Consider the following 24,743-nt stretch of genomic DNA (forward strand, 5'->3'; position numbering starts at 1 on the left):
GAAAGCAAAAGCTAGCCGTTAAATTAGAGCTGTTGACCTGTTGTAAAATATGGCTGTTACTCGTGCCGCCGTGCTGGGCTGTGGGTCGTGCTGGCGGGCCGATATTGCGTGCCGCCCGCGGGCTTATGCCGTTTTTTGGTTTACAGTACAGCCTACCCCCTCGTTCTTAGTGCCGGGCCGCCTGCGGCCCGGCCCGGCCCATACCCAGCTCTCTTATTCTCAACATATTACCCTGCAATGTTGCTCAGAAAATCCTTTAAAGAACAAAAACCTCCATTGAAGCGGGCAAGCGGCTACTCTGAATTCTCCGTTGAAGCGGATTGCGAGCTTTCTCTACTCCATTGAAGCGTAGGTAAGATGTTCTTCTTAATCACCTAATATCTGTTTCACAATCTAGTGTTAATTGTTCATTTTATTCAATTTATTAAGGTGGATTGATTATTGAACTATGTATTGGTATTTGGTAATGATTTAATTTTACTCGAAGAACTTTATTTTGATAATTGAGTCAAATTTGGCTGTTATTTTATTGCAAAACCCTTGAATGTTAGGACGAAACTATGTAAATTAAACTTTACTATGTTGAATTACTGCTTAATTTTAGTTTACTTTGTCGTATTTTTGTTGGTCTTAATTTTGCAATGTTGATTATTAATATTGGATAAACTGTTTTGAATTATTGTTGGTATAATTTGTATTGGAAAGTTAAAATTTGCGCTAAATTTGATGTATTGGGATGATGAAATAAGGAAATGGTGTATTTGTATACGGCCAATATCTTTAGTTGTTTAATTGTATTGGAAGTATGATTTCATCATTAATGAAGAACCAAAGATGCAGATTCAAGTGTATAATTTGGCCATTTAAATTAGGTTAACAACTCTATCTTTCAGCTATCAAGTCAGACTTTTGGCAATCCTATTGGATTAACCTAGGTTTCCATCTCTAAGTTCGGGTTAGGAAGGTTAGAGCAAGCATACTATGGTCATTTCCTTCCGAAATTTAATTGACCTCACAAGATAACCCCGAGGAAGGAAAAGTTTTATATTTAGACTGATATCATTAGGTTGGCAATGAGAATTAAACCCCTAATCTCGTGGTTGTAAGGTGGGAACTCTACCATTGAGGTCCTACTTGCTGATGAAGGCTTATTGGAGTTGGATGATATCTTCTTTAAGGTCTTTTGCATCACAATGAGCGAGTGGATGGTTTTTATTGACTAGGAATTGTGCTCCTTGTAGACTAGTATTGGTGGAATTGAGTAAAGGTTATGGTCAAAAGTAATGCAGTGACTTGTTTTTTTAGGATGGTCTAAATACCTTGAGTCCTTGATTCATTTAGATGTCTTCTCTGGCAATTCCCAAATAGAAACTATGTTGCTGATTGGCATCCCAAAAAAGATACAAGTATTATATTGCATGTTCTTTGAGCCGATGTAAGAGATTTATCGGCACATACTTTCTGACAATCCCAATCTAATTTCATTTTGGCATTGGGATCTATGCTTGGCAACACACTTGATAAGCTACAGATAGAAGAAATTGTTCCTATTTTGCTCAAATCATGTTTCGTTATAGTGTGAGATGAATCTGTTAAGCTGTCTTAGCTACTGCAGTTCATATGGTTTGGGATGTTAGAAATGATAATATTTTTAACAGTGGAAATGTTTTGTTGTCAAATTTCTGGATTTTTGAAGATTTTTAGTTTGTTGTCAACATTGGGTTTTTGAAAGTCCCCCCCCCCCCCCCCCCCCCCCCCGAATTTAAAAGGGTGTTTCTTTTGATTTAGAGTGATTTAAAACTGAGTTGGAGTTTTGAAGGATTTATGATTGTCCAACTTTTGGTTGGGAGAAATCGAGGTGATTATGAAAATAATATGGGTAGCAGAAAAGTGAAGTTTGAGCAAAAATGTTGCAAGCTTGACATCAGGGATACCTAGCTTTATTCCTACCATCCCAACCTCTAATTCTGTGTAAGGTTTCTCCTTTTTCATCTATCAGTTTTGTCACTTTTCCAGCCTTTTCTAAATTCTCTATAGCAATAGTTGTAGAACTTGTAGTTGTAGGTAACAGACCTTGTACTGTTTGTTGTTGAAAAGTTATAATTATGTACTATTGTAATGTATTCAACATGTTAGACTCTATGTTACTCGGCTTTTAAAGTTTTGAAGTGTCCATACACATGTTGGAGTGTATCATGGGTACTTAAATAAGATAGAGTCCAAGTTACATCGCTCAGGTTATATTTTTATGTGTTGAGTTTGTGTTGAAAGATCGTTGAAGAATATTCTTAGCAATTATCATAGAGGGTAGTGGGTAATCTGCTGCTTTTGAAGAATGGGGTACTTTGTGGGTTTGGGTTAAGCATAATTGTAAATTGGTTATGACTTGACGCTCAGCTGAGTGTTTTTTTCTAAAAAAAATCTGAAGATAGCTGAGTACTGATTAAGAAATATGTGGCTGTTTATTGAGTAGAGACCTAGAGATTCTTTCCGACCCAGATTTTTACTGTATTTCGTAGCCCTGGGAACTTTATATGAGTAAGGGCCAAGAAACATTCTCTGCCACTACTTAAATTTCTGTTTTACTGAGCTCTCAATGAACAAGAACATGGCTACTAGTTCTTGGGGGAAATAACTTGGCCTATCACTATCTAAAAAGTATCATGTTATTAGATTTATGAGTGGATATTGTGCAATACAGAAGTGAATAGTTTCCTAGAGGTTGTGGAATCATGAACTTAAATTCCTTTTTAAGTCATATTGGCCACAAGAAAAAAGAGTTCACTAATTACAGTCATGTATAAGACTATGAATAATCATTGTTCAAATTATTTGAGAATAGCCACATTTTGATTTATCAATTTCGGGACCATAGCTGGGTATACATCCTATATTTTCCTTTGACTTCTTTCTAAGCGTAATGAGTAATGATGATGCTGTTCTAGTACTTCTTTGTTTAGGGCAGCACACATTTTGTTGGCCTATAGTAACACGATTACAACTTAGTAAGTTTCTGAAACTTTATGAGATGTTTTTTTGGGTGTTACATGGATGGAGGGGAGTACTCAAGTCTCTAGGTTACCATGAGTATCCGTAAGATACTTGACACTCTGACATAAGTATGAACACTTGACACTTTTAAGAAATATCAGAGGCATACCCTGTTTCAACTTTTTATAGCTAAGCTCAGTTGAATCGGTTTTATGAGAGGAAAATGCCCAAAATGCCGGGGGCGTGTTATACATTGTCAGAGACTGTTATGTAAATGATAGACAACATCTCAAAATTATTGCTTGAAATGTGAGAGTTTCTGGTACTTGGGATGTATACAAGCATACAACAGAAATTATAGCTTATACTAACTCCTAAATAAAGTATAGCCCGGGTTTGGAAAAGAGTTATTTGCTGCTAGCCGGATATGAATGTGAGAGCTGCCTTGAACATCTGGTTTTATTGGCTTGTTTGACTTGCTGATTCCTTTTTAGGTGTTTTTCTTTAGATTTTTTTTACAGATAATAATTCCTCCAAAAACTCAGGGCTCTGTAAATTCTATAAGGTTTTTTTTTTTTTTTTTTTTTTTTTTTTTTTGGTGTGTGTGTGTTGTTTGTTGGGGTGGGGGGGGGGGTATCAGGTCAATTACTGTGTCTTGCAGTTCTCGAGTATGACTATTGGTGCTAACCCCAGGAAAAAAAAAAAGATGTCATCCCTCTCTAAGCTCAGGCCTCGGTATTTCAAAGTGCGGCAATAGTGCAACACTATGGTCTTTTAATTGATTGGTTTAGTGGTAGAATGATAGATAAAGCCACTAAAGTATTCCTAGTTAATTGATTGAATCAGTTATCTTTGCAATGTATAACTACTGGAAGTAGATGTTGATTCTTGTTTTAGTCCTCTTTCAGCACATTGAGCAAGTGATCATTTTTGTGGACTAGGATGTGTGCTCCCCGCAGTCAAGTACTGTGAAATGGGCTATAATGTGCCAGGTTAAGGAATATGGTGGCTTTGGTCTATTTAGCTTCAGTATTTGAAGTGAAGCTGCTTTTAGAAAAAACTTTTATTGGCTATCTTGCAAGAGAAAGACTGCGAATCAATTAAATCCATAGTTATTACATCAAGCATAATGAATTTAGTAATGCATCCTCCCGCATAAATTATAATGCATCTTGTTTCCAATATGTCTACCCGTCATAAAGTGTTCTATTGCAGTATTGCCTTTTTTTTTGTCTCATTTTTATTGCCAAATCTTCTATCATGTGTAGCGCTCTATGTCATCACTTTGAAAATTTTACGTACCGCTCTTCTGCTGAAATGAAATTGGTTCTCTTTTTTTCTTTACACTTCAGAAAATTGTCATTTGGTAACTGTTTCTGAGTGAAAGATATCCATTCAGGATGAAGCCAAGTACAAAAGCAAACTTACACGACGAAAGCATCAAATCTGATCAATCATCATCCTTGCCATCTCAACAGCCACCACCACCAGTTCATCAAAATGATGCAGATGAGGAGGATGAGAGTGTGAAGCAACTTGGAGATTGCTCATCTTTGTACTTGTCATTACAGGTACACAAGCATGGTACTAAATTATTACTATGTATAAGAAGATACAATTTTGTTTCTAATAATTTATTATGTATAATCTGTACATACGTGTAGGATTGTCTGATAAAAACCGATAGAAACTGGAAATCGTGCCAAAAGGGTATGCTTTCTTTTCAACACTGTGTTTCTATTCTTGGTTTATGTTACCATTTCTATCCTTTAAATTGATTAGATTAAAGTTTCTTTCAAAATCTTGTTGTCTAAAAGTAGAAATTTCAAACTTTGCTCAAGTTCTTGTTAATTTTGTTCTTGCACGTTTTGCACTTGTGTAGAGGTTCAAGCTCTTAAGGCATGCAGCGAAAGGAAGAAGCAAGAGAAGTGACAAATGTTGTTGCACTAGAGGAGATCATATATTGAAGTAGCAATGCTCATTTGTTGCTCTTTAAGAACCTCAAGTTTGTCAAGCAACTGATTACAAGCAAGATTTTAGAGCACGAAGGTTCAAACGTAGTTTGCCTTTCCCATTGTTTCGATGCTAATGGATGAATGATTTTTCTCCTCTTGCAATTTGAGCACAATGTGAAGTTGGCATGCTTGCAATGCTTTATTTGATTGAACTTGAGAGTGTTACTCACTCAGTTAGGTGGATAACAACAATGGTTGGTTAAAATTACTGTGTTGCATTAGAGGAAATAAATTTAAATTAATGTTCTTGGTTATTCATATTTAAGGTGTTGACTGGACAACATTGGTTTTTCTTTTGGGCCAAGAGCAGCTCGAAGAACAATGATGTAAATAGGATAGGATCTTGAATGATTCATCTATCCTCGGGGTTATTAATTATAAAAAGTGAATGATACGTGTTCATTTTTTGAAGGGCTTATGCCACATCTGAGCTTTGATCACTTGGTCAATCATGTATTCATGCATGACTTGTAAGCTACGGAGTATTAATTTTTTTTAAAAAAATAACAATGATCACTCAACTTGTAAAAGGATCCAAACTAGATATCAACCAACCTAAAATCAAATTAGGCCTTTATAAAACCAGCTAGAGAATTATTTGAAAAAAAAAAAACCATTGTAACAATGTTTGATGTAGATGAGGTACAATTAAAGGTATTATGGAACAAACTTAAAGGAACAGACTTAAAAGGTAAATGGGGAAAACATAAAAGGACAAATAGACTTGTACAGAGCAACATAAAAAAATTCGGGTCCTTTCCTTCCATAAAATTGTCCAAGTTTTGTGAAAAACCAGTGCAAGCCGTGAAACTAATACGGGATGGAGAGAGTATTAGGACTGAGCAAAACTACTCGAAAAATCGAAAACCCGAAAAACCGATCCGTAACCATTGCGAAAATTAGGGTACCCGATCTGATAACCATAACGGTTCGGGTGCTCGTTCCGATAATTTGTTATTGGGTATGGTTATTGGGTATCATTTTAAAATTAACGGTTACCCGATCCGATCCTATAAGCATTTTTTTGCTTTTTTTTGCCCTACTTAAATCTATTTTTTTAAAATCCGAACTCTTACTTTACTTTATAATCACTTTATAATGTCAATGATTAGTAATATTATTAATAATTTGGTCAAGATCATATGATATTGTTGTTAATTAGTGGTAAATTATATTATAATAACTAAATAATTAAGTTTAAATATCATTATTGGATATCTTATTGGGTACTCGATAATCGATCAGAAAACTCGGGTACCCGAACTTATCGGTTCGGGTTATGGATATCACTTTTAGTGCTTTTGGTTATTGGGTACCCAAACCGTTAGTACTTACGATACGGATACCCATCCCATGCTCACCCCTAGAGAGTATTGTGAGTTTGTGACTACTTTCTAGTTTTCTTTCGTAGAAGTTGTGATATACACCCGGGTGTATAGTGCACTCAAGGGTATTCTTTGCCCATTTCGATAATTATGACTCATTTGTGTTTATTATCAAATGAGTAAAGAAATATCTTTAGATGTACCGTACACCCAAGTGTATACAACAACCTCTCTAGTTTGGATAGGTGAAAGTTGGATTTATTAGACATAGGCTGGAAAATACTGCTCCAATTTGGGTCTTCAGTCTCTCTCCTCTCCATTCCCTTTCCTTTCAAGCAAACCTCCTTTTGCCTACTTTTTCTTCCACAAATCGCAAATCTTGACTAATTTCTCGCTCTTCAGCTTTATAATTCTTAAGGTATGTCTGCTCAACAATTTTAATTTACCGTTAAAATGCTTATTTTCATGTTTTTATCTTCAAATTATTTCGTTTTGAATTGGAACTTCAAACTTCCATTTTTGTAATCTATATGAGTTCGTAATCATTCTTCCTTTCATCTCATATACCTGTGAATTCTTGTATGATTTGATTTGATTGATTGATTGAAGAATTGCTATACAAAACCCTAAATTAAAACCCTAGTTAGGTCTTGAATTCAATCACGAATTCAAATATTTAGTATGCAAATTTCAATTTTTTTAATTAAATCCCTAGTAGTGCTAGTGCAGAACTCGAATATTTATGTTGTATTTATGATAAGCTTTGTTATTTCTTTGGATTTTGAACAAAATTTTGACAATCAGGAAACAAATAAATTGAATTGCAGTAATTTGGTGCTGATTTCCCCATTTCCTCATTATTGATGAAACCATGAAGTTCGAATCGAGTCCGAATTTGTTTTATTATATATCCGATTTCTTGATACTCAGAAAAATTCCTGTTTATATGTTTGATATACTGTATTCCAGGGGTCTATTTATAATTGTAGATGTCGTACGACTTTTTTAAACGATGATTTCCTCCCTCTACATTGAAATAGAAACTCGTTATTCAATGGAAGAAGCTCAGTTTTTTCCACATTTGTCTGTCTCAGTAATTAGTGAAGCAATACTGAAGAAATTGCATAGATGGATTCGGAGGCTGCACGAACTGCACGAGACTCTCTGGAACTGGCATTTCAGATGTCGAACATACTTGAAACGGGATTAGATCGTCACTCTCTTTCTGTCTTGATTGCACTATGTGATCTTGGCTTGAACCCTGAGGCGCTTGCTGCAGTTGTCAAGGAGCTTAGAAGAGAGCCCCCGCCTTCTTCGACCATTCCATCTGATGCACCTGCTCATTCCTGAACATTTTTTCCTCTGCCATGTTATTTATATTCGCCTCTTCTTTTCGTTTCTTTTGTAGAGTTTTTAGTATTACATTGTTTTGGAGAATGCTGCTGATGTAACAGCTTCAATGTATGCCTGAATTAGCAAGTAGCCCTGGTACCTTTGTGTTATACTGGTATAAATTTGTTGTTTGTTGATTTCTCTTGGTCTTAGTTCTAGTTAAATTTATCTTACTATTTACATTTCGTAGAATATTTTGCATTTACAGTCTTGTAGAACTTCACCGAGGGGAAACTTAGTCGACTCATGAAAGCTGCTGAAGAATAGCAGAAAGCGAACAGCGTTACTGCTGACTGCTGCGAATTGTTTTTAACTTTTCAAAATATGCTTGATCTACGTGAAATGTGTTTTCCTGCATACACGATTTGATTTTATCTAGTTTAAAAGGACTGAAACATACAAGTCATTCAGACAGTTTTATGTTTGAAAACCTTGGATGAGACCAGTGAAGCAACTGTCCAACAAAAGAGAACTGAATCCTAAATGAGATACAGTTGACTACACCTAAAAGCTTGGCAGAATTAGATTTTGTCAAGACATCTTAATACTTCATATTAATTACTCGATGTGTTAATCATCACATTCCAACCATTCAAAGCCTTCAAACATCAAACCACTCTCACAGTTTCATCTCTCAAATGTTAAATCTTCGTTAGATCAAATGCAATAAAAGTAACTTACACCTAGAACATGTAAGTTGAAGTCGAGTTGTTTTAAGGTTAGTTTGTTTTTATTTGTGGAGAGGTAGATGTAGAGGAATAATGGGATTTGATTCAAATTTTTTGGTTCTACCTAAAAGTTTAACCAATTAAGATAGTTGACATTTGCATGATGTTAGTCAATTGACATAATACTTAACATGTAGAAAACCTTCTATCTAGCAATCAAATCATACACTGATACACACATCCTTACTGAAATCATTTCTATATAGATTTTTAATTTGATCTATTTAGAAATACATGTAATTTTTCTATTAAGATATATTTTGAAGAATGATTAGGAAAAAGAGATGTGCGGGAAGCTTTAGGAATGATGAGTCAGATGACCTTTACAAACCCTAGAGGTCATTCTTTTATCGCCATGGTGCACTAAATTTATCTTTTCTTTTACAGATATCAACTCGTTATGCGCTTTCTCAATCCTTAAACCCCAAGCTAAAATGTTTACTATGTTGATCTTGACATAGTGATTATTCAATTCATCTATTGATCAATAGGTTGAGCCCATTGACGTTCGATATCTAACATTTAGAATGAAAGAGATCATTGTTCAACCCATTATCCTTATTAGAGCACCTAAGTCCAAAGTGAAGGTCTAGTCACTGATGCCACTGATTGTTGATTTGTCATTGGGAGTTCGGTATTTCAAAGTTCAAACCTCCTAAATAAGTCAACTTTTATGAGTCACTATAAGCTTATGATTTTATCGCAATTTCTCTTTTCTTTTGACTTAAAACTCACCAATAAAGTGATCAATGACAAGGCGGTAAGCTTACGGATTACGGAGTACGTGTATTATTTTAAAATTTGTGACATAACCCGCTCAACTCCACCTTTTCTGGCTTTTCAAACTTATCGTTCCTCTGAATTCTAAATCAAACATTTGAAGTTGCCCCAGAAAAAGGCTTCGATTATCTCAAACCCCCATTACTCTCTAAATTCAACAAGATTTCAAAACACCAAAAACCCTAAATTCTCCTCCTTCTTCATTCATCAATTTTTCACAATTTTAAACAAAATGACATCCTCCTACAATCTTGAAGACGAAGCAAACGATTATGAGGAAACCCAATTCACAGACCCCCAACTTACTCTCTCCTCTTCTTCCGAAACTTACATGGTGGGTTTCGTCATCGTCAAAATCGTCGGCATGCAGCACTACACCGCAAGAATAAGCGGCCGACAATTGGTGGGTTTAGTCCGAGATGACTTGAATGTGCACGACGAAAACGCCATTAGAGTGCTCAACACTCGTGGGGCTCAAGTGGGTTACATTGAACGAGTTGCTGCGAAAGTTCTAGCGCCATTAATGGATACCCAATTGATTATTGTTGAAGGTATTGTTCCTAATACTCCTAATTCAGGTTCTAGGTTTAAAATTCCTGTTCAACTTCATATATTTGCTAGAATTGAGGCTTTCCCAGTTGTTCAATCTGCGGTTTTGGGAGGTGGGTTGCAGTTAATTGCTGGAAATAGTGCTAGTTTCGCGCTATCGGATGCTGAGGTTGTGAAGAAGAAGAGTAGTAAGGATGTTAAGAGTGTTGATGAGATTTTTAAGTTGGTGGATGAAAATGTGGGTAGGAAAGAGGGTTTGGTTGTGAAATTGGAGCCTCCAAAAGATGTTATTTTGCCTGAGTTGTTTGATCACCAGAAAGAAGGGCTTGGGTGGTTGGTTGGGAGGGAGAATTCTGAGGAATTGCCCCCATTTTGGGAGGAGAGAGACGGGGTTTTTGTTAATGTGTTGACAAATTATCAGACGAACACGAGGCCTGAGCCGATTAGGGGTGGGATTTTCGCCGATGATATGGGATTGGGGAAGACCTTAACTTTACTTTCTTTGATTGCTTATGATAAAAAATGTTGTGGTAGTGCAGATATAACTAGTGAGAATTGTGGTGATGGGGATAATATAGATGATTCTGGTGGTAGGAAGTCGAAGGGAGGTAGAAAGGGCAAAAGGGATAGTGTTAATACTGCTAGGAAGAAGAGGAAAGTTGATTCAAGTGATGGGGTGAATGAGAACTTGGTATCATCAAATACAACATTAGTTGTGTGTTCGGTTTCTGTATTTTCGGTTTGGATGGAACAACTGACTGATCACACTTATCTTAACTCGTTGAAATACTATGAGTACCATGGCAAGGATAGGACACGTGATGTGGAGGTGCTTAAGAAGTATGATGTAGTGCTCACCTCATATAATACTTTGTCTGCTGAGGAGAGCCAATCTGAGTCACCGATGAACAAGATGGACTGGAGGCGTATTATCTTAGATGAGGGACATATGATTAAGAATACCAATGCAAAGCTGAGTCGTGCAGTGACAGCTTTAAATAGTAAGAGAAGATGGGTGGTGACAGGAACACCCATACAGAACAGCTCCTATGATCTGTTTTCTCTTATGGCCTTCTTGAAATTTGAACCCTTCTCTAACAAATATTACTGGAATAGAGTTGTGCAACGGCCATTAATTCAGGGAGATAAAAAAGGTCTTGAGCGTCTTCAGGTACATCCTTTCTCTTGTGTTTTTTTAGCTTGTGGGAAATTAGTTATGCTTTAGGATAATGAAATACTCATTCTACATAGAAGTAATATTTATGAGATTATTCAGCATCATTTGACTCTGTCATTGTTTGTCACTGAGTTTGTCTGCCCCATCACTGATAACTCCATTCCTTCATGCAAAAGAATCTAAAGTACAGTCTACAATCCAATGAATAGCAATGATGTACTGTTCGTTATTCTTAACCTTGTTTTCTAAACATCTCATTGTAGGTCTTAATGGCAACTATCTCATTGAGAAGAACAAAAGAGCAAAATTTGATCCAGTTACCATCAAAATCAATAGATACTTGTTATGTTGAACTTATGCATGAGGAACGTAAACTATATGACCGCATGGAAGAAGAAGCCAAACAGATTGTGAAGAATTATATCAATGATGGTAGTGTAACACGTAACTACTCCACCGTCCTCAGCATTATTTTGAGACTTTGCCAAATTTGTACTGATGTCGCATTGTGCCCACATGATATTAAATCCTTGCTCCCTCCAGACAATGTTCAAGGTTGGCACTCTTCTTATGTGTTTGCATGTCTGTTCTACTGATGCATCTATCTGTTGATGAGAATGTTGGTTATTCTTCAATTTACATGTTTTGACTTTGTTAGATTACATATCTGTTTAAAGCACAGAGCTTTTAAGCATTAATTTTTTATTCTAAATCAGGAAATCATGGCTAGATTGCTATTAGTGGATGTTTTCTTAAATATGTACTTTTCCATACATGCTTTATATGCTTATTGATAATTATGAAATATACCAAGGGCTGTTTACCTAAATTGGTATTTGTTTCTCAACTCCATTCTAACAGCACACCAACTGGGTGGTTTTTGTTGTTGCCTCTTGTTGTTTCACCTTCCTTAGACAATAGACTTATTTAAGTAAACTCCTTGTTAAGTTATTCTGAATTTAATGTCCATTTCTAGTGATTATGCCTCCATTTAGTAGCTATTTGCAAGGAATCAGTATTTGAGGGAGGGGCACATTAGTCATAGCCTATTAGTAGTGTCTTGAGGAATAAGTTAGAGTTAGTTATGAGACTTTTTCTATAAATAGACCTCATTAGGAGGAGTAAGGATCATCCAGAAAATTATTGTTGAGCTTGGCTTAGTTTTGGGAGAGCTCCTTTCCTCTCGAATGAAAGGTGTATTGATTGATCTTTGCTAAACATCAATACAATTTATCCTTCTTCTTCCTCTAAATCCTTTTGTTATACTCTGAGTTTACTTCCAGGCTAGTTAATTCCTAGCACTATTCTGCTCCATTTAGAACTGATTATCTACTATGCTCTGTGAAAAGTATTTGTGTATTATTATTGTTTGAAGCTAAAAAAGGTTGCCACGTAAAAAAGGCTCCATTTAGTTGTATTACAGTATTAGCTATGAATGTCCAGTGGGGGAAATCAAGATATGCAAACCTTTTTTCCTTATTTGATGAACAATATTGATTATTGTCGGCCGTCAGAAAGGTTTTATATGTTAATTTACTTGTCTTCTAGTCACGTATCGTAGATGTTGATAAGGGAATTTAGCGCCTTTTCCTCACAATTTTTTTTCTCTCTTATGTATCATGAAACTTACCTTTTACTAATTGTGGACGTTCTTGTTCTACATAGATTTGCTTTAACTTTTTAGGACTTTCAAATTTTAATCTCTCTTCTATGTACAGCTACGGGTATTTCCGGTTTTTGAAGCCATATGCTTTTTTAATTTTTATTTTAGGCAAGCTGTTTTGAAGTCTACCATTATTTTACTAGTTTGCACTGTTGTGGCTTTGTAAGAGCCTGCGTGAAACTTTTGTTTTTTCCCTCCTGAACATCACATTTTTGGTCAATTAACTTCACATGAAGAAGGAAACAGTCTTGTAGAAAGGATTGAACTAACAAAGGTATCTAAAGCACTATTGATGCTGTTTCCTTTAACTACATGTTGCTACTATAATAAAATGCCTAGCATCTATCTAGATACCATTCATCTCCTTGTTATAACTACCCTGCAGATGTGTCTAATAATCCTGAACTGTTGGAGAAGTTGGTGTCATTGCTGCAAGATGCTGAAGACTTTGACTGTCCAATTTGCATCTCTGCACCAACGGATGTTATAATAACAAGTTGTGCACACATATTCTGCCGTGCCTGCATTGTTAAAACTCTTAAGCTTACCAAAACCAACTGTCCTATGTGTCGCTATCCCTTGTCAGAGTCCGAGCTTTACTCAGCCCCACCCCCAGCAGAGTTGTCAGATGACAACAATACATCCTCTTCACCTAAACCATCTTCAAAAGTGTCTACTTTACTAAAACTTCTCTCAGAAAACAGAGTTAAATCTGTTGTGTTCTCACAATTCCGCAAGATGTTATTGTTACTTGAAGAACCACTGAAAGCGGCTGGGATTAAGACGCTGCGGTTGGACGGCTCAATGAGCGCAAAAGAGAGAGGTCTAGTGATACAGGAATTTAGTGTTAGTGAAATTGATTCTCCGACTGTTTTGCTTGCCAGTCTCAAAGCCTCTGGTACAGGTATGAGTATGAACCTTTTTTTTTTTCCTAGTCAGAATTTTTGTTTATCTAGAAGAATGAAATGATAAAGAGTTACATAACTACAGGTATAAATCTTACATCTGCTTCAGTGGTGTACTTATTGGAGCCATGGTGGAACCCAGCAACCGAGGAACAAGCAATGGACCGTGTTCATAGAATTGGCCAGAGAAAAGATGTGAAGATTTTGAGGATCATTGCTCGAAACACAATCGAAGAGAGAGTGTTAGAATTGCAAAAGAAAAAGAAGGAGCTGGCTAAGGGAGCTTTTGGAAGGAAAGGGAAGGATAAGAAAGAAACTACTGTAGGAGATCTTTGTAGGCTTATCTCTCTCTCAGCTTAATCTGCTTTTCATAAAAGCATGGTTACACTTAAATGATATCTAGTCCTAAAATTGGCTCTATGGTGTATATTTTTGGGGGCAATTTCGTGCAGATTTGTTGTATAAATATCTTAGTTTTTGCCTTTTGATTTGGAATGCAAGTAAAGGGTCTCACACAGTGTTCCAGCAGCCTTGTTTTGAACTTGAACATATTAAGAATTTAAGAGGGATAAGGATGTATGTATCAAGATTTATAAACCGGATATCCTTGTAAGGCTGTAAAGCCTTCAAACTTTGAAGGCACTTTATAATCTTTTACAGTATTCTCTGCAGAGTTTTTTTTTTTTACTTAAAGCTTAAGCAACTATTGCTGGCTATAGTAGCTAGGTCATGAGCTTTCTGTACCATGTCCCGTTGAACCTTATGAATACAGCACCAATCAAAACCTTGCTCAACTGTCGAATTGGATTCGCCGTCCAACGAAGACAAATATCACTCACTTATGTATCTCTCACTAGTAGAATCATAGACGCAGAGTCTGTGTATATAGTTACTACTGGCAATGACTTTGTTGCAGCCCAATGTAGACCTTGTAGGCAGGCGTTCATCTCCTCATGTAGAGCCAATTGAGCCAAACCACTGCTAGCTCCCCCCAGCAGTTGCCCTTGATTTTCGGAACACCACTCTGCAGAGTTAAGGACAACAATATGGGTCATAGAATTTATAAGATAGACTTTTAGACTTGCTGCAAAATTTCTGTACATAAAAGTTAGAGTACAATGTATCCCTATCTTATAAAAGTCCCTCCTTACCTTATAAAAACTCTATCCCTACGCATTTCCAAATCCACCGAAAAAAATAAATTTTTGGGCCAGGCTAACTTTGATCACCTCTAACCCTAAAAAATGTGTATAAAAATATGTACAAAAATATGTATTTACATTTTTACCCTTATTAATATGTTTAACCTCATTAATATATTAAATGTTTTTTTTATTAAACATATCATCAATTAATTTAAAGTTTTTTTTTTTAAAAACAAAAAACTTGTAATGCTAGACCCTATTCTGTTCACCTTATTTCCACGGTTATTAAGTTCAGATAAGAGTTAACAAGTTCAGATAAGTTTAGATAAGTTGTGATAAAGGTTAATCAGGGCTACCCAATTTAATTTATAACTAAAATAAGTTTTAATAAGGGTTAATACGTTTAGATAAGTTCAGATAAGATTGGATAAGTTCAGATAACTTCAAATAAGTAAAAATCAGATGAGTAGAACACATCCTATTATTATTATTATTATTATTATTATTATTATTATTAGTGAAAAATGTTGCACGGTTTTACAATAATTAAAATTTGTTTATTAGAAACTATAAGAAACGAATCCTTTTTCTAAAACGGGTAGTGCTCACATTTTATCAAGCATTAGGAAGGGCAGAGTTTAAATCGGTAGGGCCTTCTTCCAGCCAAACCACATCTCTACAAAGTTCTTACTAATGTGAGCTAATTTATGAGCAGCTCTATTTCCTTTTTTTACCAATATGAGAGAAAATAATGAAAGAACAAGCCTTAGCAAGATGAAGGATGTCGTACAAAACGAATCATTAGAAGTAAATAAAACATTAAAAAAAAAGTACATATAATACACTGTACTTAGGGGATAGTTATGGGAATTACTTTAGTATATAAGTATAGCTTATTATTAAAAAAGAAAAAAATTATATGCACGAAGAGACAGTTTATTCATTTGCGGATGCTCTTCTTATTTACAATCTTGTCGTTATTTAACTGTAACTATTTTTAAGTTTTATTATATTTTGAAATGTACATTGTTTGATAGCACATAAACAACGTTATGAAATTGTGGATGGGGTTGATTCATATTAAATAGTGATATTTGAGCAGATGTTATCAATAATTATAAAGAACTTATAAATTTTAAAATCAAGGAGAATCAATTATAGGAAAAAAAAAAAAGGTGATTTAATTATGGGAGAGAAAATGAAGGAATTTGAGAGGAAAAATAGTGGTTATTGCTTTAGTATTAGATATAGAAGTTAGATAGTCGTACAACATTAAAGAACTTTTAGCTGCAACATTTCACATATTATTACTCCATATGACCTTATCTTACAAAAAATTTATCCGATGAAAATCACGCTAAAAAATTATACTAAGTAATATTATTTTATTTTTTTTTTTGAAACCATACTAAGTAATATTATAACATGCAAATCAATTAAGAAAACTAACAATTGTCTCTTAAGATATAAATAGACCATAACTAGTATAGTCCCCGTGCGATGCACGGTTTAAAAATCAAAATTTAAATTTCATAAAAACAAAACAAAAACAATTCAATTAGTAAAAATAGACATATTTACATTAACAAATGGATTATTAAAATTCTATTCACCAATCACCACAATAATGGTCAATACATTTTTTACCGAATGTGAAAATTATTTTATGTCATTTGCATTGCTTTTATTTTATTCCTTTCATTTTTTATATTGTTATTTTATTGATTAAAAATGAATAAATTATGCATTATACAAGCTAAGGAAAGTCGTTTCCTGTTACTCGTAGTCTGTAGAGGGATTCAAAACTAAAATTTTATCGTCATATTAATCGGTTCAATAGTTATACAATATAATATCTATTTTACCCATTATAATCACCAAATCTATAGATATAATTTTATCATTATGCACTTTACAAGCTAAGTACCCTTATATCTTATCTACCTCTACATATTTTGTCTAAGCATTGTGCTAAAAAAATCACATAACAATTGCACAACCAAAAACTGAGTGAATATACAACACAAATATGTATGTATAGATCGATATTGATAAATAATTAATGAATTAGTAAATATATATATATATATATATATATATATATATATATATATATATATATATATATATATATATATGCGACATGTTGTACCGTGCGGCAAGGGTTACTTAGTTTCTCGTTCCGGTGTTACTTGAGTTTCTTGGTCAGGGGTTACTCGAGTTTTCGGGGTTACTTGATTTTCTCAGTCAGGGGTTACTCGAGTCACAATTTTTTGAATGCGGCCTGACCGAGAAACTCGAGTAACCCCTGACTGAGTAACCCTAAACTGAGTGAACCCCTTGAGTAACCCTTGTCCGAATCCCTCAAGTAACCCCTAACCAAGTAACTCAAGTAACCTCTAACTGAGTAACTCAAGTAACCCCTGACTGAAAAACTCAAGTAACCCCTGACCGAGTAACTCATACCCCCTGACTTAAAAACTCAAGTAACCCCCTAACAAAAAAACTCGGTTACCCCTGTCGCATGGTGAGTCCCGCTGCACCAAAAAGTTGTTGTAGATCAATATTGAAAAATAACATTTGAATAAAAGATATTATTACTTGTAAGATTTATATGAATGAAAGACATAATTCATCATCTACTAATCAATCATGTTGGTAATGTATTTTTTTTTATGACCTGTATTCTTATAAGTATGAATGAATAAAAAATTATAGCATATAGGTATGTATAAATTATATAAAATTAAAATATGATGAAAATTCAATGATTATAAAAATGAGAATAATCTTCATATATTAGATAATATTTAATTATTTATTATAAAATTGTATGGAATATTTAATAGTTATCAAGTATGCATAAATATTTGGAATTCAGTTTCAATATTTAGAATCAATCAAATTCAATAAAATTTATTTTTAAATCTATATAATTTATATATTAAAAGCTAACCAAAAATATTATGTAATATATTATGACAAATTTTACATATTATATTATAGATATAAGATAAGCGAGTCATAAAATAACACTTGTTAGCTCTCATTGATCCACTTGTCACAAATTTTGGCATAAATTTTTCTTATTTAATACTTCTTATATAGTACTATAAATATAAGATTAGTTAGTCAATGACATTTGTTAGTTCCACTAAGGTGTTACGGAGTAAAATCTAACCTGACCAACCCGATCCGAAACCAACCCGAATAATATTCGATTTAGATTTCAACTCTCATGTACACATTAATTTAGGAAGACTCTGGTTTAAAATTAGACCAGACCAGACCCGACCTCACCGAACTCGACTCAAACACTCAAAATTGACACCTCTAAGCTCCACATTGATTCGCAGATCATAATTTTTTGGCACAATTTTTGCTAACAATTAACTTTTCTTCTTTGCAAAATGATTAATAAGTAATTAGCATTTATTTATCATATACTCTCAAAATATCTAGAGTCATATATCTAACCGATCATTATTTAGCTCATAATGTTGGAAGCAAAAAAAAAAATCTCTCAATTCCTTAAATAGTCGTTTAATGCAACTATAGTAAAGAATCAAGAAGAATATCATACATTAATAATACTCCGAAATATGAATAGATGATCTGCATTAAGTCATATAAAAAATACAAATATATAAATAGAGTAATATTTTTATTTTCAATTATTTACCATAATTGAATTTAGTTACTTTATCTTTTGTGCTTCATATTTTTTTTTTTATTGTTTTACTATATTAAGAGAAGTGAATCAAAAACAGACATTATAGATATGATATGAAGGAATGTAAATCAATTAAATAATATTTAATAATAACTTTGGAATAATACTATCAAACTTTTGAGGATTTTTAAAGAATAATCATCATAAAAGATTTTGGTGGCCTTCCATCGCTTCTATAGAGCCACACATCATATAACTAAACTTTTAGCCATGTCATGAGGCAGCGACACTTGGCGTTCCAACTTTTCGCCGAGTGTCGTGTCACGTTAGATAGTTTAAGATAGACTTCATAAGATAAAAAAGTTAGTTTAGAATTCTTTTTTGATAGAATTTTGGATAAAATTGTTAGTTTAGAATTTTATTTTCGATAAAATACCAATATTTTAGATGTATTATAATTTTATTCAAAAAAATTATTAGATTATAATTCTAAAAAATTATCATATACATTTATTCTTTTATATAATAATATATTTTGGAGTAAAGGAAGTAGTTCAAAGCGTAAAACATCCATTTATAATATAGGCTAATCGGTTAAAATGATATACTTCACAACCTAATAGAATTTTATTACTATGTAGACCTGTCAATTAGGGTCGGGTCATAAGTCATCCCAGATTGGGTCAGTTTAGGTTACGAGTCAAGAAATGATCAACTCTTGCCCAAAGTTTAGGGTTTGGGTTAATCCAACGAGCTTTGAACATTTATTTAATTTATTTCTAATTTTTATTTTTTTTAATGTATTAAATCGAACACTTTCACCAACATTATTATTAGTCATTACATGTCTACTAGATAGCAAATTGTCACAAAACTACATCAATTCCTAACTAATTTTATATAATGATATATTTTATAATTTGATATATAGATTAAAAATTTATCTTAAAATTTAATAAACAACCCGGACATCGCACGGTGCACAAAACTAGTTGACAGATAAACCAAATATGAGTAACGGAGTAATAAGTACTCCCTCCGTTTTTTTTATTTGCATCACTTTGGATTGCACAAAGTTTTAGGAGAGTAATATAATATTGTGAGTTGGTGAATAAATTATTATAATAAAAGTAAGATGGGGACCATGAAAGAGAAAGTATGTGAGAGAGGATATATATTTTTATTATTTTAGTGGGGACCATGGAAGAGAGAGAAATGATAAAATAAGTTGAATAGAGTTTAAAGTAAGAGAGAGAAGTGATAAAATATAGTATAAAGTTATCAAAATAGAAGTAATGCATTTAAAAAAACAAATTAAAAAGAAAAGTGATACAAATAAAAAAAAAAAGGGAGGGAGTACTAAGGCTAACACCTAAACCAAAAATTGAAAAATATAAACACACTCCAATAAAACTAATCCGCAAGAGGTGTTACATAACCCGCTCAACTCCACCTTTTCTGGCTTTTCAAACTTATCGTCCTTCAGAATTCTGAAACAAACATTTGAATTTGCCACTTTAAAAGCTTCAATTATCTCAAACCCCCATTACTCTCTAAATTCAACAAGATTTCAAGAACCCTAATTCTCCTTCTTCTTCATTCATCAGTTTCTCAAAATTTCAAACAAAATGACAACTTCCTACAATCCTGAAGACGAAGCAAACGATTATGAAAAAACCCAATTCACAGACCCCCAACTTTCTCTCTCCTCTTCTTCCGAAACTTACATGGTGGGTTTTGTCATCGTTAAAATCGTCGGCGTGCAGTACTACACCGGTAGAATAAGCGGCCGAGAAATGGTGGGTTTAGTCCGAGAACCCTTGAATGTGTACGATGAAAACGCCATTAAAGTGCTCAACACTCGTGGGGCTCAAGTGGGTCACATTGAACGAGTTGCTGCGAAAGTTCTAGCGCCATTAATGGATACCCAATTGATTATTGTTGAAGGTCTTGTCCCTAATACTCCTAATTCAGGTTCTAGGTTTAAAATTCCTGTTCAACTTCATATATTTGCTAGAATTGAGGCTTTCCCAGATGTTCAATCTGCGATTTTAGGAGGTGGGTTGCAGTTAATTGCAGGGAATAGTGCTAGTTTCGCGCTATCGGATTCTGAGGTTGTGAAGGAGAAGAGGAATAGCAAAGATGTTAAGAGTGTTGATGAGATTTTTAAGTTGGTGGATGAAAATGTGGGTAGGAAAGAGGGTTTGGTTGTGAAATTGGAGCCTCCAAAAGATGTTATTTTGCCTGAGTTGTTTGATCACCAGAAAGAAGGGCTTGGGTGGTTGGTTGGGAGGGAGAATTCTGAGGAATTGCCCCCATTTTGGGAGGAGAGAGACGGGGTTTTTGTTAATGTGTTGACAAATTATCAGACGAACACGAGGCCTGAGCCGATTAGGGGTGGGATTTTCGCCGATGATATGGGATTGGGGAAGACCTTAACTTTACTTTCTTTGATTGCTTATGATAAAAAATGTTGTGGTAGTGCAGATATAACTAGTGAGAATTGTGGTGATGGGGATAATATAGATGATTCTGGTGGTAGGAAGTCGAAGGGAGGTAGAAAGGGCAAAAGGGATAGTGTTAATACTGCTAGGAAGAAGAGGAAAGTTGATTCAAGTGATGGGGTGAATGAGAACTTGGTATCATCAAATACAACATTAGTTGTGTGTTCGGTTTCTGTATTTTCGGTTTGGATAGAACAGCTGAGTGATCACACTCGTCTTAACTCGTTGAAATACTATGAGTACCATGGCAAGGACAGGACACGTGATGTGGAGGTGCTTAAGAAGTATGATGTAGTGCTCACCTCATATAATACTTTGTCGGTTGAGGAGAGTCAATCTGAGTCACCGATGAACAAGATGGACTGGAGGCGTATTATCTTAGATGAGGGACATATGATTAAGAATGCCAATGCAAAGCTAAGTCGTGCAGTGACAGCTTTAAATAGTAAGAGAAGATGGGTTGTGACAGGAACACCCATACAGAACAGCTCTTATGATCTGTTTTCTCTTATGGCTTTCTTGAAATTTGAACCCTTCTCTAATAAAGGCTACTGGAATAGACTTGTGCAACGGCCATTAATTCAGGGAGATCAAAAAGGTCTTGAGCGTCTTCAGGTACATCTTTTCTCTTTTCTTTTTTAGCATGTGGGAAATTAATTATGCTTTAGGAAAATGAAACAGTTGTTCTACATAGAAGTAATATATTTGAGATAATTCATCGTCACTTGACTCTGTCATTGTTTGTCCCTTAGGGCCTGTTCACATTTACTTAATTTCAGTTGAGTTCAGTTCAGTTGAGCTCCAATCAGTTCAGTTCGGTTCAGCTCTTAATTTCCCTCTCTCATAAAATATTCATTTCAGCTCAGTTAAGTTAAGTTCAGTTCAGCTCCAATCAGTTCAGTTCAGTTCAGCTCCAATCAGTTCAGCTCAGTTCAGTAAATGTGAACTGACCCTTAATGTGTCTGCCCCATCACTGATTACTCCATTCCTTCATGCTAAGGACTTTAAAGTACAGTCTACAGTGCAATGAATAGCAATGATATATTGTTCGTTATTCTTAACCTTGATATCTAAACATTTCATTGTAGGTCTTAATGGCAACTGTGGCATTGAGAAGAACAAAAGAGCAGAATTTGATCCAGTTACCATCAAAATCAATAGATACTTGTTATGTTGAACTTTTGCATGAGGAACGTAGACTATATGATCGCATGGAAGAAGAAGCCAAACAGATCGTGAAGAATTATATCAATGATGGTAGTGTAACACGTAACTATTCCACTGTCCTCAGCATTATATTGAGACTTCGCCAAATCTGTACTGATGTTGCATTGTGCCCACATGATATTAAATCCTTGCTCCCTCCAGACAATGTTCAAGGTTTGCTCTCCTTAATTTATTTGCATGTCTGTTTTACATGTTTTACATCTTATCCTGCACAGACATGCTTTTCTGTCAACTCAGTTGTCAATTTATCTCCAATTTTAAACAGTCTTCTACTGATGCATCTGTGTGTTGCTGAGAATGTTGATTACTCTGCAATATACATGTTTTGACTCTGTTTTAGATTACATATCTGTTCAAAGTGCAGAGCTTTCAAGCATTAATATAATCTATATCAGGAAAACTTGGCTAGATTGGTTTTAGTCGATGTTATCTACAATATGTACTTTTCCATACAGGCTTTATATGTTTATTGATAATTATGTAAAGTGCCAACTGGATGGTTTTTGTTGTTGCCTTTTGTTGTTTCTCCTTCCTTAGACAATTGACTTAATTTATGCAACTCCTTTTTTTTTTAGTTATTTTTAATTTAATGTCCATTTCCAGTGATTATGTCTCCGTAGCTATTCTGCTCCATCTAGAAGTGATTATCTATTCTGCTCTGTGAAAAGTATTATTATTGTTTGAAGCTAAAAAAGGTCGCCATGGAAGATTCTCTTGGGTCAGTTGAAAGTGAAGACATAGATTTAGTTGTAATACAGTATTAGCTATGAATGTCCAGTGGTGGAAATCAAGATATGCAAGCTTTTTTTCTTCATTTTATGAACAATATTGGTTACTGTCAGTCATTAGAAAGGTTTTATATGTTCTTTTACTTGTCTTCTAGTCACTTACCCATCGTAGATGTTGATAAGGGATTTTAGAGCCTTTTCCTCTTAATTTTCGTCTTACTCTCTTACGTGTCATGAAACTTTTTAAATTTTTACTAATTTTTAATTGGTGTTCTTGTTCTACATAGATTAGATTTAACTTTGTAGAGTTTTAGGACTTTCAAGGTTTAATCTGTCTTATATGTAAAGCTACGGGAATTTCTGGTTATTCAAGCTGAATGCTTTTTTTATTTTACTTCTAGGCAAGCTGTTTAGAAACCTACCTTCATTTTACTTGTTTGCACTGTTGTGGCTTTTTAAGAGCCTGTGTGATACCTTTTTTTTTCCTGAACATTACATTTTTAGTTGATCAAATTCACATGAAGAAAACAGTCTTGTAGAAGGATTGAGCTAATTAAGGTATCTAAGACTTAAGGCACTATTGATGCTGTTTCCTTTAATTACATGTTGCTATTGTAATATAATGCCTAGCATCTATCTGGATACCATTCACCTCCTTTTTGTTACTATCCTGCAGATGTGTCTAATAATCCTCAACTATTGGAGAAGTTGGTGTCATTGCTGCAAGATGCTGAAGACTTTGACTGTCCAATTTGCATCTCTCCACCAACGGATGTTATAATAACAAGTTGTGCCCACATATTCTGCCGTGCCTGCATTGTTAAAACACTCAAGCTTACCAAAGCCAACTGTCCTATGTGCCGCCATCCCTTGTCAGAGTCCAAGCTTTACTCAGCCCCACCCCCAGCAGAGTTGTCAGATGACAACAATACATCCTCTTCGCCTAAAGCATCTTCAAAAGTGTCTACTTTACTGAAACTTCTCTCAGAAAACAGAGGAGTTAAATCTGTTGTGTTCTCACAATTCCGCAAGATGTTATTGTTACTTGAAGAACCACTGAAAGCGGCTGGGATTAAGACGCTGCGGTTGGATGGCTCAATGAGCGCAAAAGAGAGAGGTCTAGTGATACAGGAATTTAGTGTTAGTGAAATTGATTCTCCTACTGTTTTACTTGCCAGTCTTAAAGCCTCTGGTACAGGTATGAGTATGAACTTTTTTTTTTCCTAGTCAGAATTTTTTTCTATCTAGAATAATGAAATTATTAGAGTTACATAACTACAGGTATAAATCTTACATCTGCTTCAGTAGTGTACTTATTGGAGCCATGGTGGAACCCAGCAACCGAGGAACAAGCAATGGACCGTGTTCATAGAATTGGCCAGAGAAAAGATGTGAAGATTGTGAGGATCATCGCTCGAAACACAATCGAAGAGAGAGTGTTAGAATTGCAAAAGAAAAAGAAGGAGCTGGCTAAGGGGGCTTTTGGAAGGAAAGAGAAGGATAAGAAAGAAACTACTGTAGGAGATCTTTGTAGGCTTATTTCTCTCTCAGCTTGATCTGCTTTTCATAAAAACACGGTTACACTTAAATTATATCCAGTCCTAGGATTGGCTATGTATATTTTTGGGGTCAATTTTGTGCAGACTAGCTGTATAAATATCATTAGTTTTTGCCTTTTGATTTGGAATGCAATTAAAGGGTCGTACAAAGAAAGTGTTCCAGCAGTCCTGTTTTGTATTTGAACACATTAAGAGGGGTAAAGATGTATGTATCAAGATTTATTAACTGGGTATCCCTGTAACGCCTTCAAACTTTGAAGGCACTTTATAATGTATGAAAATTTCGCTTTATAATCTTATACATTATTTTCTGCAGAATCAAGGGCAATAAGATGAATCATGGAATTTATACGACAGCCTTTAAAACATACGCTGCAAAATT

The 24,743-nt window shown here is 34.6% G+C and overlaps 3 protein-coding genes across 5 annotated transcripts; all 3 read left to right on the forward strand.

Moving 5' to 3' along the window:
• Window positions 1-5,158, forward strand: LOC145582496 (uncharacterized). Of its 3 annotated transcripts, XM_081639485.1 has the most exons (5): window positions 3-352; window positions 3,900-4,129; window positions 4,344-4,562; window positions 4,656-4,701; window positions 4,874-5,158. In XM_081639485.1, exons 3-5 carry the CDS (start codon window positions 4,392-4,394, stop codon window positions 4,921-4,923), a joined length of 267 nt encoding a protein of 88 aa, XP_081495611.1. In that variant the 5' UTR covers window positions 3-352; window positions 3,900-4,129; window positions 4,344-4,391; the 3' UTR covers window positions 4,924-5,158. The 3 variants fall into 3 exon arrangements, with proteins under 3 accessions (XP_081495612.1, XP_081495611.1, XP_081495610.1); XM_081639486.1 differs by lacking the exon at window positions 3,900-4,129 and having other exon boundaries at window positions 1-352; window positions 4,391-4,562; XM_081639484.1 differs by lacking the exon at window positions 3,900-4,129 and having other exon boundaries at window positions 79-352.
• A 4,188-nt stretch (window positions 5,159-9,346) lies between these two features.
• LOC145582497 (putative SWI/SNF-related matrix-associated actin-dependent regulator of chromatin subfamily A member 3-like 1) lies at window positions 9,347-14,214 on the forward strand. Its single transcript, XM_081639487.1, has 4 exons — window positions 9,347-10,951; window positions 11,221-11,512; window positions 13,006-13,524; window positions 13,611-14,214. The coding sequence occupies exons 1-4, from the start codon at window positions 9,464-9,466 to the stop codon at window positions 13,883-13,885; spliced, it is 2,574 nt and encodes an 857-aa protein (XP_081495613.1). The 5' UTR covers window positions 9,347-9,463; the 3' UTR covers window positions 13,886-14,214.
• Window positions 14,215-19,767: 5,553 nt separating this feature from the next.
• Window positions 19,768-24,654, forward strand: LOC145582498 (putative SWI/SNF-related matrix-associated actin-dependent regulator of chromatin subfamily A member 3-like 1). Its single transcript, XM_081639488.1, has 4 exons — window positions 19,768-21,462; window positions 21,936-22,227; window positions 23,479-24,000; window positions 24,084-24,654. Exons 1-4 carry the CDS (start codon window positions 19,972-19,974, stop codon window positions 24,356-24,358), a joined length of 2,580 nt encoding a protein of 859 aa, XP_081495614.1. The 5' UTR covers window positions 19,768-19,971; the 3' UTR covers window positions 24,359-24,654.
• Window positions 24,655-24,743: the final 89 nt, after the last annotated feature.

The sequence above is a fragment of the Chenopodium album genome, chromosome 15 (assembly GCF_948465745.1).
Source record: "Chenopodium album chromosome 15, dcCheAlbu1.1, whole genome shotgun sequence".
In the NCBI taxonomy this organism is placed as follows: Eukaryota; Viridiplantae; Streptophyta; class Magnoliopsida; order Caryophyllales; family Amaranthaceae; genus Chenopodium; species Chenopodium album.

Excerpts from the sequence above, each read along its gene's own strand:
- LOC145582498 (XM_081639488.1), top strand. The coding sequence starts at position 19,972 with ATGACAACTTCCTACAATCCTGAAGACGAAGCAAACGATTATGAAAAA. Across the intron at positions 21,463-21,935 it reads AAGGTCTTGAGCGTCTTCAG|GTCTTAATGGCAACTGTGGC; the intron begins GTACATCTTTTC and ends ATTTCATTGTAG. Across the intron at positions 24,001-24,083 it reads TCTTAAAGCCTCTGGTACAG|GTATAAATCTTACATCTGCT; the intron begins GTATGAGTATGA and ends ACATAACTACAG.
- LOC145582497 (XM_081639487.1), top strand. The coding sequence starts at position 9,464 with ATGACATCCTCCTACAATCTTGAAGACGAAGCAAACGATTATGAGGAA. Across the intron at positions 11,513-13,005 it reads CCCTCCAGACAATGTTCAAG|ATGTGTCTAATAATCCTGAA; the intron begins GTTGGCACTCTT and ends ACTACCCTGCAG. Across the intron at positions 13,525-13,610 it reads TCTCAAAGCCTCTGGTACAG|GTATAAATCTTACATCTGCT; the intron begins GTATGAGTATGA and ends ACATAACTACAG.
- LOC145582496 (XM_081639486.1), top strand. The coding sequence starts at position 4,392 with ATGAAGCCAAGTACAAAAGCAAACTTACACGACGAAAGCATCAAATCT. Across the intron at positions 4,563-4,655 it reads CTTTGTACTTGTCATTACAG|GATTGTCTGATAAAAACCGA; the intron begins GTACACAAGCAT and ends ACATACGTGTAG. Across the intron at positions 4,702-4,873 it reads CTGGAAATCGTGCCAAAAGG|AGGTTCAAGCTCTTAAGGCA; the intron begins GTATGCTTTCTT and ends GCACTTGTGTAG.